The sequence below is a fragment of the Ursus americanus genome, chromosome 8 (assembly GCF_024610735.1).
Source record: "Ursus americanus isolate L20-20 chromosome 8, mUrsAme1.1.p, whole genome shotgun sequence".
NCBI classification, from domain to species: Eukaryota; Metazoa; Chordata; class Mammalia; order Carnivora; family Ursidae; genus Ursus; species Ursus americanus.
In genome coordinates, this window is record NC_142134.1 from 10,934,129 (window position 1) to 10,952,710 (window position 18,582).

Here is an 18,582-nt window from a genome sequence, read left to right on the forward strand (position 1 = left end):
TAGCTTCCAGAACATCACACACTACTATGTTTTCTTTCTAACTCACAGGCCACTCATCTTTCTCTTTTCCTGGATCCTGGAAACATTTTAGAATGTCCCGTGGCAGTCTTGAAGTTCTCCCTACACAATTATCCCTTAAATGAGCTACCCCTCTCATAGCTTTAAAGATCATATCTAAAATGATGAATTCCAAATGTACAGCTCAAATCCCTAAATCCCCCCAAAATTTCAAACTCATGTAAACAACTGCCAACTTAAATTCTGAAATTTGATGTTTAATAGAATTATCAAATTTAATAAATGCAAATTTTGATTTCTATCTAAAACTTACTCATTGTCCCATGTTCCCAATTTTAGTTAATAGTAACATATTTCACCCACTTCTTCAAGTAAAATATCTTGGAAGCCTCTTTACTCCCTCTGGATTTCTTCTAGCCAAGCAATCCACCAGAAAATCCTATTTCTCCTATTTTCAAAATATATCCACAATCTGACAACTACTCATCTACTTCAGCTACCAGCTCAGTGCAATTCACTATCCTCAAACGAATTTTCGTAGCTGTACTCCAGCCAGTCCACCCAGAGAAGATTATCTTACTAAAATATAAATCATTTCATATCACATGTTTTATCTCGATCCTTCAGGAGCTCCCTAGATACCTGGAAGATCTAAATACCTGACCTATAAAGTCCCTACAGGATCTCCTGTAGTTGCCTCTCAAACCTTATTTCCTTCCACTTCCTGCTTTGCTGAGTAATCAACTCCATATATGTTGCACATTGACTTTCAAGATGTTCCTTAAACAAATGATTCCTTACTGTCTTGTTTCATGGCCTTTACCTTTGCTGTGCCCTCTGATACCAGGTATCCACATGGTTTACTTCCTTTCTTTGAGTCAAGTCTCTGCTCCAGAGATCACCTCCTCAGAGAGGACTTACCAAACCACCATATTCAAAATAGCATACTTTGTTCAACTGCCATTCTTACACTTTTGTTCACACAATTTACCACTACTTGACATTATAACATAATTTATCTGGTTTTTGCCTCCCCCATGAGAATGTAAGTTCCTTAAATACAGAGACACAGCTTACTTGTTCAGTATTTTAATTCCAGAGCCTAAAAACAGTACTTCATAGAGAGTAGGTTCAGTATAAATGTTTGCTTAATGAAAGAACATTCTCCCAAGTAGCACACATTCATGTTGGTAGTAATGCCTACCTTATCGTGTAGTTTCAGGAATATTAACTTCTACAATTATGATTTTGACAATGAAGCAAATGCCTTATTTAAGTTTACTTCAGAAAAATCAGGTACTTGGGCCAATAAAATAATTTATTTCTAAAATAGTACTTTGAATTATTTGGGAATAAAGAAAAAAAGTATAAGAATTGCTATTTTAATATAATTATTCAATCTTTTTATAAGTGAAAATATTTGTTAATAAGAAACTTGATTACACAGTGATCTAAAATTTTTTAACACACACGGGCAGGCCTTTCGATACTAAGCTTCTTGAGCTTGTCTCTGGGCTTTCCTGTGTTTACTCACGGAAGCTTTCAGTGGATCAACCCAGCCTCAGCTTCACACTGGTAACCCCTTGGTGGATAACAATAGGGTTAAAGCTGGAACACTTGGTGCAGGAATCCAAAATTACTAAGAACGGAGAAACACTGGCTATTTCCTTTATACTCTATATCTTTGAGTGATACCAAACATACGCTAATATACCTGGTGTGCTTTCAGTTTGTAAATTCTAAAGAGTATTGAAGTCTATGCCGGTTAAAACAGAAGACTACTCATTCTTCCGGTGAGCCTTAATAAGCGCTAGCATTGTGGTATACTGTAAGAGTAGCACTGAACGGAACATCTTAGTATCGACACGAAACAACACATAAACAAAATCTAAAACAAAAAACTAACAAATCCAGTTCTCTCAACCTGATACTGGAGTTATCTAGAATATCTGATAAACAAATATATTATGTATAATTCCTGTTCATACCAGAAAAAATTTCATTTTAATTTGAGTGATTAAGATTTTATGCTCGATTTATTTCCCCTGGTAGTTTCTTCTTTTAAAATCACTCTGAACCTAGCTATTAAGTATAGCTATATGAACCACACTTGACTGTATATCTTCTCCCAATTCCTCAAATATAGGAAACTGTTTTCATTTTAGTTCACATAATTTTAGAGCTGAGATGAAAATTAGTCTAAATCTTTTTTTAGCGTTGATAATAAATAAAGACTAAAGAAAATAACTTTCCAGGATGCCTGGGTTCAGTCAGTTAAGCAAGTAACTCTTGATTTCGGCTCAGGTCATGATCTCAGGTCCCAGGATTGAGCCCCACATGGGGCTCCACACTCAATGGGGAGTCTACTTGAGGATTTCTCTCCCACTCCCTCTTCCCCTCCTCCCAGTCATGCATTCACTCTCTCTCTTTCTCTAAAATAAATATATCTTACCAAAAAAATAAGAATAACTTTCCAATTTTGCTCAGTTAACCATCGATAAAATTGGTATTTAGCCCCAAACCCTTAAATTCTAATCCAGAACATTTTTACTATGTCTTAACATCCCCCCCCATGTAATTCACATCATCTGAAATTTGTGTCCACACCCAAATTCACCGAAGCAAATGACTTCAATCCACAAATATCCACATAATCAATCCCAGAATTACTTTAGTATTTTCCCTTATCCTTTAGATATCCATCTGATCACTTAATTTTACCCTAAGTTCTTAATACATGATTCCAACTAATTTATTATAATTAATATTGGTGCAAGATAAGGTCTAAAATAATATGACAGAGTGTTCATTCATTTAATCTAGTACTGCATTCTCTATGTGATTTTGCTGATATTAAAACGAATTTATCAGATTAAGTTGACCTAAGTTTCATCTCCATTAGTCTTGTAATGGGATATGCTAGAAGGAAGATTTTGCCTTTTTTTAGAAAAATTCAATAAGCAGAAAAATGACTGATCACAGACACTGGTCATAAAAATATAAATTACCACAAAACCCCAATGGGACTGGTAGTGGTGGTAGTTGTATGTGTTTGGAAAAGACTGTTAAACTACATAAAACTGAATATTTACCAGGCCAAAATTATCTGAAAACATTTATGATCATGCCCAAAACTCAATGGATGACACTGGTTTGAAAATATATCTGTATTTGTTTCCACATGTTTTTTTCATAGCTCTGTGTGTGTTTCATGTTACAAACATCATTTAGTTTGGTACCCCAAAAGCTCCATGAGTGAGCAGAACTACCACAGTTAAGAAATTACTTATCAAACGCCATCCACTAATTTGTTTATACCAGCAGTAATAGCATATTTGTATCGTTTTTGGTGTCTTAGATATTTTCACAGAGAATAAGTATTAAAGAATATATTTCTGTTATATTTTAAATTTGTGAAAAATTTACATCATTAGGTCTAGCAATCTAATCTACCTGGAGAATAGAGGGTGTTGACATGTCCTAGAACTACAGTTTTATAAGACTAAGAGAGAGGGTAATATTTCCTCTTTTAGTTTGAAAATAAAAACCACCTGTATCTGATAGCATCATAGACCTCATTGAATGGCATTTTTTTCAGAGAATTAAAAAATATATATATCTCCTGTGGTTTTCAAGTAGGACTACAAAGGAACAGCTCAGAATGCAGTGACACCTAATGGCAAAGCTCTCTTTCTAGGCAATAAATGTATTTTCTAATAAACATTATATTTGCAGTAAAATTGTGTAAGCATTGCTACTCACCAATATGCTGTCTATAATCTGAAATATCATGAAAATCTAAAAGCAATACCAAATACTTTATTTTTTAGTAGTAAAATAACATATGCAAATGAAGAAAGGGGAGAAAAAAAGACTTCCAGATAAGAAAGCATGGTTTTAAAATTACAATACCCTTTGAAATAAAATTACAATATAATAAACTTAGCCTTAGGAATTGAATTAAATATAATGCATCTTCCATTACTCCTAACAATTTCGACTGGTTTCTACTGTTTAAAAAGTCAAAAGTTAATCACCTTGATTTTTATTCATATTTGAATTAAAATTTATAGGAGATATTTATTGGGTGTACACTTCACTTGGAGTAGAAAGCAAAGGTCCTTGGTGTAATGGCTTATTAGTCATGTCATAGTTGATATTGTTGATTAATAACACTGTCTAACTTAATGCACATCTGAATTATGTTTCAAATAACTGTATTAATGATACAGAAAAGAATAATAGTAAAGTACGCCCTTATTTTAAATTCAGAAACTACTTGTTCATACATTCCAGAAGTTTACACTATATGCTATCTGTAACTTAGGGAGAAAACAACTACTGTAAATAAAAAAGGGATAATTTAGATCATTGAGATATCTTATACAGTGCAAGGAGTCCTTAATGACTCCTGGGGGCTATCATACCCAATGCATATTATGTAAAGAGCTGGAAAAAATATATTTTGGTCTAAGACACAGTACATTTTCTGGAAATACTTTTACATTCTGTATTTGATAAAACAGTCCTCAGTGCAGAAATCATGAAAACTATTGCTTTAAATCTGTCATCTATTACTGTTTTTAATGTGGACGTTTTATTCACCCACCAGTCTTATACTTTAATTTGAACTTTCTTGTAATGAAAATAATCTGTGCATTGTTTTAGGCTTCTCAAACAAATCATAATGATTATGATCTCAGAGGATAAAGTACCATGTGCTTATGAGAAAAACATAAATAAATGGTTTGTTTCTATTCCCTGTTGGCATAAGGTATTTTACTATGACTGATAACAAGAAAAACCTGCGAGTGATTTTCATAATATGTGACTACACTGTTTGAGCATATCCTTGTAGAGATATATAACTGAGGATAGCTCATCTCAATCAGTTCTGTGAGCACAGGAACCAGATAAAGAAATGAGCATACATTAAACTGTTAAAACATGAGATCCTCCATATTAGATTTGAAGCAAAACACAAACTGTGCAGTTGACTGGAAATGCCACCTAATCCCTGCTTAATTAAAGCAATGCTCTACACTCCTGTTGTGTTTAGGGAGTAAAGAGTGTGGAACGACTGATGTATGAAGAAAATAGCAGTCAGCGTGGCTAATCTCAAAGACTTTCGAGCTTTCTAGCTACATAAATCAGAGCGACTTTTGAATAGCCTCATAAAACACAGTATCATTGCCATTCCACTCACGATTTTTTGGTTCTTCCTACAGCATGCAGATCATTAGGAAACTTCTAAGCAATCAAGTAATGTGGCTCTGATGAAATTACTCAATCAATGCACAGGCTCAAAGTAAAAGCATAATTCAAAATTGCAGTTTTTATATGTCAAAAGATCTTTCTTTTTGGGGGCAAAGAATATCACAATCTAGGTGATTCATTTCTAAATACTACGTGTATGAATGTGCTTTAAACAAATGTATGTAATTATCAAATATCTTTAAAATGTGATTTAACAGAAAAAGTAATTATGTGTGATATTAGTGCATTTTTTACTGAAATAAATACATTGCCACTTCAATCACAATATTTCATCATTGTACTGAACTCATGTGTTTAATAAAATATATTAGAGTTTAAAATATGTCATTGACTTTTAAAAACTACCTGCATGAAATAAAAACAAAGAGAAAGAAAGAATGGAGAGAGTTTTCATATATATAATTCTGTTCAACACCAAAAGGATTCAATATTTAAAGAACCTATTAGAGCAGTGTCTTTTTTATCTTTCCAGCTTCCCTGAACTACACATTGCAGCTACTTTCTATGTGAGCACACCACATAAGGCTAGAAAAATCTTTCATTTCTGCATCTCTCCTTATAACTCTAGAGTTGAAATATTCACTTTCCCTTCAGTTTCATCACTTTCATCCCTTAAATCCTGAAATAATACATTTGCCATAAGCATATTTCTCCCATTAAATATTTAAATGAAAGCAATCACCTCCTAAAGATAATTAATTCTCTTTTGCTAGTCAACCAGGTAAACTGATCCAATGAATATTCACTGATGGTTTAAAACTTTAATATGGGCATTTAGTTTTGAATTTATTATTCTTTGGCTGGGATGGGAGGTGGAAGTAGGAGGGGCTTTTAACCTCTGACATGCACTCAAATTAGTCTTGGTCATTTTCTTTAATTTGGGAAGTAATATTTATCAGTATATTATAAAAGATATGAAGCATTTGAAGCAATTATCAATTTGCTAGCTTCATGACAATATTAGGTAGCCTATAAAAGAAGCTAATCGTCTTGCCTAATGTACTAATTGCATTCAAGTCAAATTGTCTTATAAGTATTCCTTTTAATAGGATATACACAGATCATGCATACAACCTACTTTCTGAAAAAATCTGTAATTTGTACACAGTTACCTTTTTTTTTTTGGTCTGGTTATAAATAAGCCGTGTCACACTGACAGACAACAGAATGCGAAGGAAAAAATACAAGAGTTGTGTTCTGTTTAGAAACAAATGATCAGACTGCATTGCAAAATAGTATTCAGCTGATAAAGGACAGCTGAATAGGTGTTTGCAAATAATACATTTATCCTGTAGACCATAGAATAAGCAATAAAATAAGCATTCATCCACAAGCCTTTTCTCCTGAGCGATGAAGAGCATAGGCAGAAATCCCTAATCATAAAATGAATGTAACGGTACCATAGTAATAATATATATATCTGCATCCTGCTCCCATTTACAATTGGACATAAATGTATGTCATTTCTTTAAGAGGAGCACAGTTCATTTCTGAATTCTACCAGAACATTACTGAACCCCTCAATGAGGCCATAATTCCTCCCTGAAAAGTTCTGAACCCACAGGCCCTGCGAGCCCCCAGGAAAAACGTGATCTAGCAGTCAAGCTATCTAGTGCTTAATTTACTTAATGCATAAGTACAAGGTTTTGCGATTCCTGACCTCATTACCCCTTATCCAGAGACATATATGGTTCTATTGATATAAATGACAGAGAATGGCAGACATGTTTACAAAGACAGCCTCTGAGACCAAGAAGGAGTCCCCTGGAGCTGAGGGGCTGGCCGCTGTGTAGGCACACACCAGACAGAAGCCCCTCGCTTGGGCAGGCACAAGAGCCACCTGAAGCAGGTTCCCTTCCAGGACTCTTGGAGGGGTGTGTGTGTGCGTGTCCGTGTGTGTGTTGAGCAGGGGAGGGGCAGGCGGACGAAAGGAGGAGATGCTGCGACCCATCTGTCGCTTCAATTTGAAGAACATCAAGCCGTGTGGACAGATAAAAGTCCTGTGCCCAGAAAATTCCCCAAGAGGGGTCTCTCTTCCTCCCAGTAAATGAACCTTGCTGGCCCGCGGACGCGAATTTCCGAAAAGGAAATCGTCGCATTAACGCAGAAAAGGCTGCAGGAGCCCGTCTCCACTCAGCTCTTACGGATTAGCAAGTGAGAAGAGTTGGAGCCTGAAGCCGCGAGCGCTGTGCATGATAATGACGCGCGGCCCCCACCCGCCCCCGCCCGCGCCCGCGCCAGCCGCGGCCAGTCCCGGCCCGTCTGGTTGCCAATAGGTGGGGCCACGAGCATCTCCGAGCCGGCTCGGCGTCCTTCTTGGAGTCAGGCCGCCCGGCCGAAGCCCAAACGCCTTTGCTCTCGGCCTTGAGCGGCAAGTCAGAGTTGACCGCGAGACAAGGCGAGGCAGGTGTCTGCAAGGTAGCCCACGAGGGCGGCCCGCGCGCCCTGCGCTTCTTGTGCGCCCGGGGGCCGGTCTCGCCGCCGCGCCAGGCCGGGGGAGTGTGCGAAGCAGCGAGGCGCGCGGCTCCCCGTCCTCAGCTACACCGCCGCCAGCCCCTCCCGCCACCGTCGCGGCGACTCTGCGCGAGTACCGCAAAGCCAAGAGGACGCGAAGAGGAAAAGGAGGCTGGGGGCGCAGCTAGCACCCCGTCACCATCGCACAACGCTGCGGCTAACGCAGCTCGCTCACGTTGCAAAACCACCTGTTCGATCCGAAGGGAGCTCCCCCCACCTCTCACCCCAGTTTTCGCCTCACAGGTGACACACACCTCTTCTTTCCCCTAAAGATTTTTTTTTTTTAATGGAGCAAATGTACATCCGGGAAAGAATATGGAAGGTAGAGTCGATTAAACTTCCTTTCCCCACACACTTAGAACCCACCCCCCGCACTTCCCGGCACACACGCACAACTGAGGTAAACTCGAGACCCCCACGCATCCAGCATACACTCCACGATTCACCGCGAAACAACAGCCCAAGTCAAGGTTCGAGCATCCACATCCTGCCAGAAAACTGAACAAGTGTGAGGGAAGGTTAGCGGGAAGGGGCAATAAACCGAAGCCAGCGCCAATAAGCCACACAGAGGGCGGAGAGGGGGAGGCAAAGGGAAACATTTTCTAACCCAAACGTTAAAAGTACCCACAGGCAACATCTGCCCTTTCTTACCGATATGAATGATTGAATCCGCATTCGCCAAGTCCCAGGTTCGAGACCACCAGACGGACAAAACCAAGAGCAAGGGGAAAACTTCCATCTCCTCCAATGCTGAATCTCTTTTAGGATGGTTCCTCTTTCAATATATTTTTTTAACCAGTCCGAAGACTTTGAGGTCACGATAGAGTTTAGGGCAGTTTTTTTCTTTTTTTCTAAATTCCTATTGCCAGAGCAAAGCCTTTAATCGTCGCTGAGGAAGGCAGAGCGAGTAAGAGAGCCCAGCCTGAGGAAACCTCCTTCGCAAAGCCGTGTCACTTGGAGGGGAATTTTGGCATCGCCAGAGTTGTTTGCAGTTTGGCTTTTAAAAAATGTATCCAGCCTCAGCTGCTCTCGGGCAGGGGGAGAGGCTGGAGCTCAGACCCTCCCCATCGCTGCGCCGGGGCCGCGGGTCTCCAGTCCCAGCTCCGCCGCAACTTCCAACAGACCACCCCCCCCCCAAGCCGGATGTTCCCCTCCCCCTCCCCCAACCAAAAAAAAAAAAAAAAAAAGCGCCCCTCGCCCCCGCCCCAACGGCCCGCAGAGAATCACTTGTCTTCGCTGCCAAAATAAAATCTAAGTGGAAAGGAAAGATTAGGAGATTCCAAGCGGAGCAGCCAGATTCCAACAGGGAAGGAAAAAAAGCCCTCTCCAAAAGGGGTAGTAAAAGTGAACTTCAAGGTAATGCAGATAGTAATGCAGTGAAAATTCCTTTTCTGCGCGAGGCGGGAGCAGAGCTCGGCGAGGCGGGCCCGGGGCGCCGGTTCGCTCGGGCGCGGTGGCGGGGGAGTTGCGCCGGGCGCGAGCAGCGGGGCCGGGCCGGCGGAGGGAAGCCTGCGGGCTGCAGGATGCTTTTGAAGCGGTTCGCCTGGCGGGATGCAGAAAGAGAGCAAGCAGCGAGCCTGGCAGCTTCAGCCCTAGCCCCACGTTGCCTAGAAATGGATCACCTAGGAGAACGAGCGAGCCCGCGAGAGAGCGGTGCTGTCAGGCGGAGAGAGGGGGAACCGAGAAAGGAAGAGCTTCTCTCTAATAACCACCTCCTCCCCCTATCTGCAATACAAGGGAGAAACAAAATAGTGCTCTCATTTCCCTTGGAATCTTCAACTGGGACTGAAAAAAAGGCAGGACTCCAAGAAAAAAAACGTTGAAGCTTTTTGGTTGTGTTTTGTTTTGTTTTTTAGGAGGTTAAAGGCAACCTGAAAAAACCACCCCACTTATTTAACCTTGCTATTGCTATTCTCCAACAGGTATCAGACTTTTTCTAGTCTTTGCCTGGAATTAGTCACATTGGATAAAAACAAATTAGGGACACCTGGTCACTAAGGGAAAAAGAGACCTAGAAAGCTTTTAATGAGATTTCAATTATAAAGTTATAAAAAGGAGAGGACGTGCTAATTATTTTTTATACAGTGACTTTTTCTCTCTCTCTCTCCAGAGTATTTTTAGGCAATCAGGATAAAGGATAAAGAAGAACGTGAAATTAAAAAATATATAATAATTAAGTAAAACACATGCTTCAGTGAAACATTTGATCCAAATATTACATTGAGTAGCTCTGACAATGGACCTATGTATATAAATTCAGAATGAGGAAGTTGGTTGCTTCTCCATGAAAAGAGCTGAAAAAGTACTGAATGACAGCCTCCCAGTCCCAGAATGAAAGGATTTTTGGCATGCTTATTCCTTGAAATATAATCCTGACAGTTGTGACTTCCTTTCTTGTAATGATTATCTTATATTCAGTCTGACCCCACTTCAGACTGGAGGTTTGTTAACACAACCAAATAACTAGTTAAGGCCAGATCTTAATAATACTATTTCAATTATAATTGGAATCCTTTGGAAATGTTGCTATTTGGAATGTGTAGATGTCAAACTCCTTAAATAACCTTTCAGAGTCCTCCCTTACTTTAATATTTGGCAAACCTCTTTTCTTCTTGAGACTTTCTAGCCTGGTGAATTGGGCTACTATCTCTCCAAACACAGTTGTAGGTTCTCACTTCTGTGAAATGCCTTCTTTCATTCATCTTGTGTACTTTTTCCCTGAACATTCCAGAAAATGTGCTGCCATATGGTTACTTAGGTCAATAATTCCTTTGGAAGGTATCTATTCATTCTTCTAAACACTCTGCTTTACCACTTCAAAGCTTAATTCAAATTTTACCCATGACATAACGTCCAATCCTTTAATATGGAAAAAATTCATCCTTCTTTTGTGTTCTCATAGCACGCTCTACCTTTATATTAGAGTTAGATGGGACTGTTTCTGAATTAGATCATCAATGCCCTGAGAGTGAGGACCATAGCTTATTCATGTTTTATTCACTGCAGCATTTTACATAGAGCCCCTTTGTTGACTTGGATTTCATCATTTCCTTCTGAATCTGGCATAAATCAGTGCTTCCAAGAAGCCATCACTGATTAATTTGTCTCAATTTTGATCATTCCTTTATCTTTATTTTTGCCATCAGTATACATGTACTCAATTTGATTGTATTAATGTTATTGATGTCATTTTACTTTTTGAAGGGTTCTGTTGTGATTTCATGGATCATATTTTGTTGTTACAAATAATGAAGTTTTTGAAAGAATGGATATATCTCTCCATAGTTTGCTTCTATTATATTATTCACAAGGGTGTTTAAGAAATTGATGAGTCACTATGTGCTCTATGAAGAAAAAAATTGTGAAATAACCATTAACATGGAAAGAACCTGTAATATGTTCGAATCAGAGAACTAGGAGAAACCAAAACATTAGCTGGCTCTGTCCTGGCTTAATAAATGTCATTCCTGGAGATAGCTAAATATAGTCAATTCATATTATCTTCTATCTTGGAAATCTGTTCTGGAGTATTATGAGTAAAACATTTTCATTATTCCCAAATCCTCCCATTTATTGGTTTTCAAAGGTAACTTCACTTTGGAATAACCTGGAAACCTTTTCAAAAAGGTCACTTCAGGCTAATTGAATCAAAATCTCTGGGTTTGGGGTCTGACCAGTATGTTTTAAACTCTCTGAGTATGACTTTAATGTGTAGCCATACTTCAGAACTACTGTCACAATACTCAGACATTTACAAGAGCCTGCCTGACACATCACAAAAACCGTAAAGGCATCAAAATGCATATTCCTGACATTCAGAAGAGATAGTAGTACCATGAGATTTAGCTTTCTAAAAGTAACACAAAGTTAATGCAGAATTGAAGCATAACAGTGGCTTATTGATTTTAAATTTAACAATATCGATCACTCTTTTAACTGTTGAAATAATTTCCATTTCAAATGAGCCCTTATTAGTGGTTTTTGTATGAAATACGAGTTTAAACACATTTTTAAATTATGTGTTAATCATATTTCCTACTATTTTAGAATATTTCATGTTGTGATATAATTAGATGGATACAATATTAGTTTACTTAGGTTAGCTGGATGCAAAGTTCTTTAATGTGTAAGTTAGATGTTAAATTCCAGAGAGGAAAAAATAGGAAATCCACTGGTTGTACTTCCATATAAGCTTTTTATGAAGGCCATCTATTAGTCTAATTAAGGCTACTTAGCTTTAATTCAAGCATTATCATATGGAAATGGCTGATACATCCAGCTTGCTGCACTGAAATTCAAAACTTTGGCATTCTAGCTTATTTTTTGTGTGTTGAAAAAACAGCTTCCATTCATGAAAATTTATACCAATGATTAATTTTTAGAATAAAAATGTAAGGGAAACATGAGTCATGATTTATTCTTCCTATGTGGAAACTGTCAGTTCAATTCAGGCATGAGTTCTGTTATGAACATCAATACAATAATCCCTCCCTTATCCACAGTTTTACTTTCCACAGTTTCAGTTACCCACAGTCAACCATGGTCTGGAAGCCTATGATCATCCTTTTGTAACATCAGAAGATCAACAGCAGCCTAATGCTTCGCCACAATGTTTATGTCATTCACGTCACCTCCTCTCATCACATAGGCATTTTATCATGCTATGTCATCATTAGTAAAGAGGTGAGTACAGTACAATAAGATATTTTGAGAGAGAGAGAGGGACAGCATTCATATACCTTTTATTACAGTATATTGTTATAATAGCTTTGTTTTATTATTAGTGTTGTTAATCTCTTACTGTGCCTAATTTATCATTTAAGCTTTATCATAGGTATGTATGTAGAGCAATAATCCTAGTATATATAAGGTTCAGTACTAGCTGTGGTTTCAGGCATCCACTGTGGGTCTTCAAACATATCCCCTGTGGATAAGGGAGACTACTGTAATTTCAAGAAGTGGTAGATAATCCTAGCAGCTTTAAGGTGTAAAGAATAATGATTATTTTTTATGGAAGAACAGAATTTGGGAGAATTATTAATCTGAATTTTTGGGAGGAATATGCAGGCTTCTTTAATCATGTACAATGTACTGTGTGTAAAGAAAGCAACATAATGGAAATCCCTGGAATATATAATTCTTTCACTTTTACTTTAAACAAATACTAGGAATACCAATGTTTAAACTTTAAAAATCAGCTGCTCACTGAATGTTACAATGGTAGTAAGTCAACTTACATTAGCCAATTTTAAAGAACTTCAATATATTCAGTGACTCAAGAGATGTATTTTGTTTTGATATAAAACTGTAAATTTATGGGATAGCTTACTTGAAAATTAGGGTGAAAACAGCTTTGAAAAGAGTATCAGAGAAAAAATAGGATGTAATGCATTTTGATCATTTTTTCTAATTTGCTACAGTTGTATCATTAGTATTACAAATATGATAGCCTCACAAATGATTCTAAGTATACTGCAACTTTAATTAATATGAATATGAAAGGAAAACTATGAGCTTGCAATGACTGACTACCTGCATATGCAGGCAATAACAAATTATGGCTGTAAATTTATAATTGAGATGTTCATTTGCAGAAGTAAAAATCAAATTCTTTTTGTTTGAGGGGCTGAAAAGGCAACTTTTATACTTAGATCAAAGAAGTTCAAACCTCAATGGGGCTTTAGGGCCTCTCTTACTCAATGCTTGGTTTTCTAGAAGAGAATGAGAAATTGAGTCACAGAAGTTGTACTGACATTTGTTAAAGACTCACAGTTAGAAAACACATTTTTTTGACTTCTAAATATGCTTCAAGAAAATCATTAAATCACACATTTCTATGTAACATATTCACATTGGGTATACCATGTTCTTTTGGTGGGGGTCAACCTTGCAGTCGTCCACCACTTTCTACTCTGTCAAACTATGTTATCTGTGACACTAGTGCAAATCTTATGTTTGATAACAGGTGATACTTCCTTCCTGCCTCCCTCCTTCCCTCCTTCCCTCCCTCCCTTCCTTCCTTCCTTCTTTCCTTCCTTCCTTCCTTCCTTCCTTCCTTCCTTCCTTCCTTCCTTCCTTCCTTCCTCCTTTCCTTCCACATTAAGCTCTTAATCCCTTCCTCCCTTTCAACACTTTCCCTAAATCTGCAAAGCTGCCCTGTCAGAGCAATGTCATGTTTTTTTCTTACTCAGGGAGATATACATTCCAACCAAATTCTATAAATAGATTATCGATAAGAGGTTTTTTTTGTTAATATTAGAACTTTATCAAACTTATCTATTATTAAAGTTAATTCAAGTCAAAACTTTAAATTTCAAAGCTTTTCCACTGTCCATGCATTAGCCATGATATTGAAATTTTTATTAAGTTTTTTTATTTTAATTCCAGTATAGTTAACATACAGTGTCATATTAGTTTCAGGTGTACAATAGAGAGATACAAGAGTTCTATACATTACTCAGTACTCATCATGATAATCCCCATTACCTATTTCATCCTGAACTTCTAAGAGCAAAAATTAGTTATATGTATCAGGGCACCAATTTTAGTTTAGACTTCTTATCTCTTCTGTCTGGTGTTGATGTGGAATTTTAAGTAGAATATTAATAAAAATCAAGCAAGTAGTGGATAGAGGTAAAATGATGACTTATAACCCAACAGGGGCACTTTATTTTGAGATTGGCCCCTCACTACATTATATCCTGTCCCCACAAGATGGCAGCCATGCTTGATGTAGATTTAATCAGCTTACTTTTTGAATGTCTCAATACTTAACAGTTTACCAGAGTATTATTAACCCATGTTAGTCAAATGACTATATTTATGCAAACTTGATATGTTAAGTAATTTCTTAGGTAAGTTGATTTTCTGTAATTTTATTTCTTCTGAGATTTACACATAAGAATAATAAATATCTATTATTATGTTTTTATAATGTCTGCTTTATCCACATCTCTATTTCATCAGTTACCTAAGAGTTAAATATCAGTAGAACAATCTTTAGTACTATGCCACTCAGTCCTATGATAATGAGTAATTAGAACATGGTGATATTATGTGGCTCAAATTTTGGATTAAATATTAAAGTTTCAAAAATGAGGTTAGTTTAACTATTCTCTTTTCCTAAAGAAAAAAAATAAAACATATTTCATGTATCTTGAGTTAAGGAATTGCACTTGGCCATGGAATATAGAAATTGTTTACTAATTTATAATTGATCTCCTGGTGTGGCATATCTGTTCAGGCAGATGTCTAACAAATAGGTCAAAAGCGCAAAGAAATGCATGATGCAAACTGCAGTGAACATCAATTATCATTTGACCTTTAAATATAAGATTTTGTTATCTTCCCATGGTTAAGCATTTCATTCTAAAATTAACTGTTTCTTTTGAAACATATTTCACTGGGCATATAAGTTAAAAGATACAATGTGTGTGTGTGTGTGTGTGTGTGTGTGTGCGTGTGCGCATGATATGCTGCACAATAAACTATACATTTTAGTTCAAAATATTGTTTTTGTAGTAGCAGATATGGGGAAAAGTCAAAAGGAGAACCAAATCTTGGTTAATATTCAGTCGTCTACATACACGCATCACACACATGTGCTTTCAGTTTTCAAAGTAGTAATAAAACTCTGTTAGCATTTAGATTTACTTCCTAGAGGATGGGGTAAAAAATCAGTATAGATTCAAACATAATAAATTTCTTATTCCTCATTGGTCCTGCAAATTGGTGGTAAACTTAAGTTCAATAATTATGAATAAATTAATTAACTAGTAAGTGAATGAAAGGATAAAATGAAAAAAATTAAATACTATAGAATACTACTCATGCAGTATAAGTCAATACATCTTGACTCACCCCAAAACAAATAGATTACTGAGGAGTCAAAGTGGTCTGGTCATAAGACTATTTCACTTATTTATCAATCTTATTGCTTACAACACAGGATTTATCTAATGTAGAAAAAATGGAAGGTGTTTTGAAAGTTCTTTGGAAGATGACAATAAAAATTATCTCAACAACAAAAGCCCAAATATGAATTTCTGCCCAAATTTAACTTGAGTTATTTGCAGTATGGTTTATATGACTAAAAAGAATGCTGGGAGGAAAAAAAACCCTAAAGTTTATATTAGATCTCATAGAATTAATCTAAAGTTGGCCAATTTAAAATTAATCATATTGTATGCACTTTGTTTCCTACCTTTTTTTACACTTGGCTGTTTTATCACATTTTAAAAATTTCATCAAGATAGAGTTGAACCATAAAATACTAGACACTACAACATCAAAGTGGTAAAAATGAAACGATATTTAAACGTTTTTAAATTCCTCTTCCATTAGAAATCTCTAAACCAGCATTTCTTACATTGTGCTCTGTGGAATACTTTGTTCTATAAAAATTTTTAAAAAGCAGATTTAGTGGCCACATCAGACTGCAAAATGCTAGGTAGACTTTTCTTCTCTTATTAGAGAAGTGTACATTAACATTAAAAACATGAGGAAGTCCTCTAGGAAACTATTAATCTATGTTCAACCCAAAATATCCCAAATTTATATAACCACCAATTTTCCTTTTTATAGACAGAAAGAGCAACATTTATTACACTGTTGCAATCCATTTTCTATATTCCAAATAATTTTTTGTCATTTTTTTGTTTTTTTTTTCCTCTTCTATTTGCAGATGTTTATATTAGCCAAATTGCAAATCAGTAGGTTGGAATGTCATATCTGGGGAGAGATCCTGTTTTGTTCTGTAATAGGAATTTCCTGTATCTGTTTTGAACTTCTGTGATGAAGGAAAATATATCACCCATATATTTTCTTTTCTTTTAAAAATGCTTTGGGGGTGTCTGGGTGGCTCAGTTGGTTAACTGTCTGACTCTTGATCTCAGCTCAGGTCTTAATCTCAGGATCATGAGTTTAAGCCCCATGTTGGGCTCCATGCTGGGCATGGAGTCTACTGAAATAAATAAATAAATAAATAAATAAATAAATAAATAAATAAATAAAACTAAAAATGTTTTGTAAATTTCCAATTCTTCAGAGGATGTAGAAAGCCAAAGGAGAACATTACTCTGATCCTGACAATTAGAAAATACTGTATGATCTATAAAAATATAACTTGACCCATCAGAGAGCTGAGGTGATGAGACAACAAAGTAAACTAAGTTCCAGAGTGGCAGGCACCTCTAACAGGAGACAGGACAAAAACTGCTTCACTTTCATGGAGCACAAAGAACTGGTTGCCATAGTAGCAAGTAAGAAGAAATTAGCAAAAATTTTAATAAATTCCTAAAGGTTGAATGTGGGATAGCATAAGAGTTTAGAATAACTCAGAGTAGCAGGCACAAGGGGCATTCACACTTACTCAAGCTCTTTTCTATGAATCTACTTAGGGTGCTCATGGGGAAGAATGAGAGCAGAACAGGACACCAGATATACCCTGTAACTGCAACAGGCATGGTGGAAATAGAACAATCTCAAAATGTAGCCCACTCCCCTGGACCTATCTCATTAGGAAGAAAAAATGCTTTAAGCTGCTGAGGGAAGGACAGCAGACTGTCTTGTAACTAGGAACCAGGCAAAGATTCAATACTTCTATAGAAGCATAACTCGTCAACTTCTGGGGAAGTGCCAGTAAACTTTCCTTCTTGACACCAGAAACCAAGAAAAAAATCACTGCTTCTGGTAGAGTGATAGATCAAGATTATCTGCCCCTGTGGGAGGGATAAAAGAAAACCTTTATGGGTCACAATTCTGTGCCTGTATAAAGCAGAGATGTCCTATTGGTAGGAGGGGCAAAAAGTTTCTCCCCTATTTAAGAAACTTCCAGATATAAGTCTGAATATGGCTGTCATTGGGATGAGAAGGTCAAGAATAACAAGCCCCCCTTCCTGATGCTTAGGCACACGGGTATTGTCTAAGACCAAGCTTACATAAGAAGAAGCAAAAACTCACTCCCTGCCTCCACCATGAACCTAGCATTAAGTAGTAAGCAATAGAAGGCTACCACTAGTAGAGAAAAAGGAGTGTGGAGAGAGACCCACTATTTGACAGTTGTGCAAGAGACCCTGAAAACTGAAAATAAAGCAGAAAAACTGAGAAAATCTTCTAGCACCACAAGGCTCATCCTAATCACATAATTCATGCATCCCACCACTGAAGAAATTCAAAGGACAACAATATCAACAAAACTCAAACCCAACAGTATTATTCACTACCAGTGTAATGGAAAATTGTATTCATCTAGCAATCAGCACTCATCACCTCTTCCTACTGTTCTTCAATTGACAGTGTTCAGTATTCATTCAAAAAGACAAAATAGCAAGAAAGAAAACGCCATTGTCTAGAGGTAAAACAATCAACAAAGCAGATTGAGCCATTACACAAATGTTGAAACTATCAGTCAGTGGCTTTATAATTTTAATGACTACAATTTGATGTGTTAAAGGATATAGTGGTGAAGGTGAAGAACACACATGGAGCACATGAGGAATTTCAACAAAAGAAGGAAACTATTAAAATGAGTTAAATAAAATCTTCCCCACCCCCTAAAAAACCCATGATATCTAAGGTGAAGAATTACTCTGACAGTCTTAGCATACCTGAGCAAGAAATTTGTGAACTTTAAAGTAAGTTGACATAAAATATTCTAAATGAAACATAAAGAGACAAAGGAATAAAAAGAAAAAAACCGAGAGAGTATCTAGGAGCTATGAGAAAATATCAAGTGGTCTAACATGTGTGCTTTGATTTATAGAGGAAAATAAA

General features: G+C 36.9%; 1 protein-coding gene across 1 annotated transcript in view; it reads right to left on the bottom strand.

The window, feature by feature from the left end:
- GRID2 (glutamate ionotropic receptor delta type subunit 2) overlaps positions 1-8,826 on the bottom strand; it is a 1,348,780-nt gene extending 1,339,954 nt beyond the window's left edge. The window contains exon 1 of the mRNA XM_087863984.1: positions 8,461-8,826. Coding sequence (XP_087720110.1) covers positions 8,461-8,548 — 88 coding nt within the window. The 5' untranslated portion in view covers positions 8,549-8,826. The remainder of the gene's footprint in view (positions 1-8,460) is intronic.
- Positions 8,827-18,582: the final 9,756 nt, after the last annotated feature.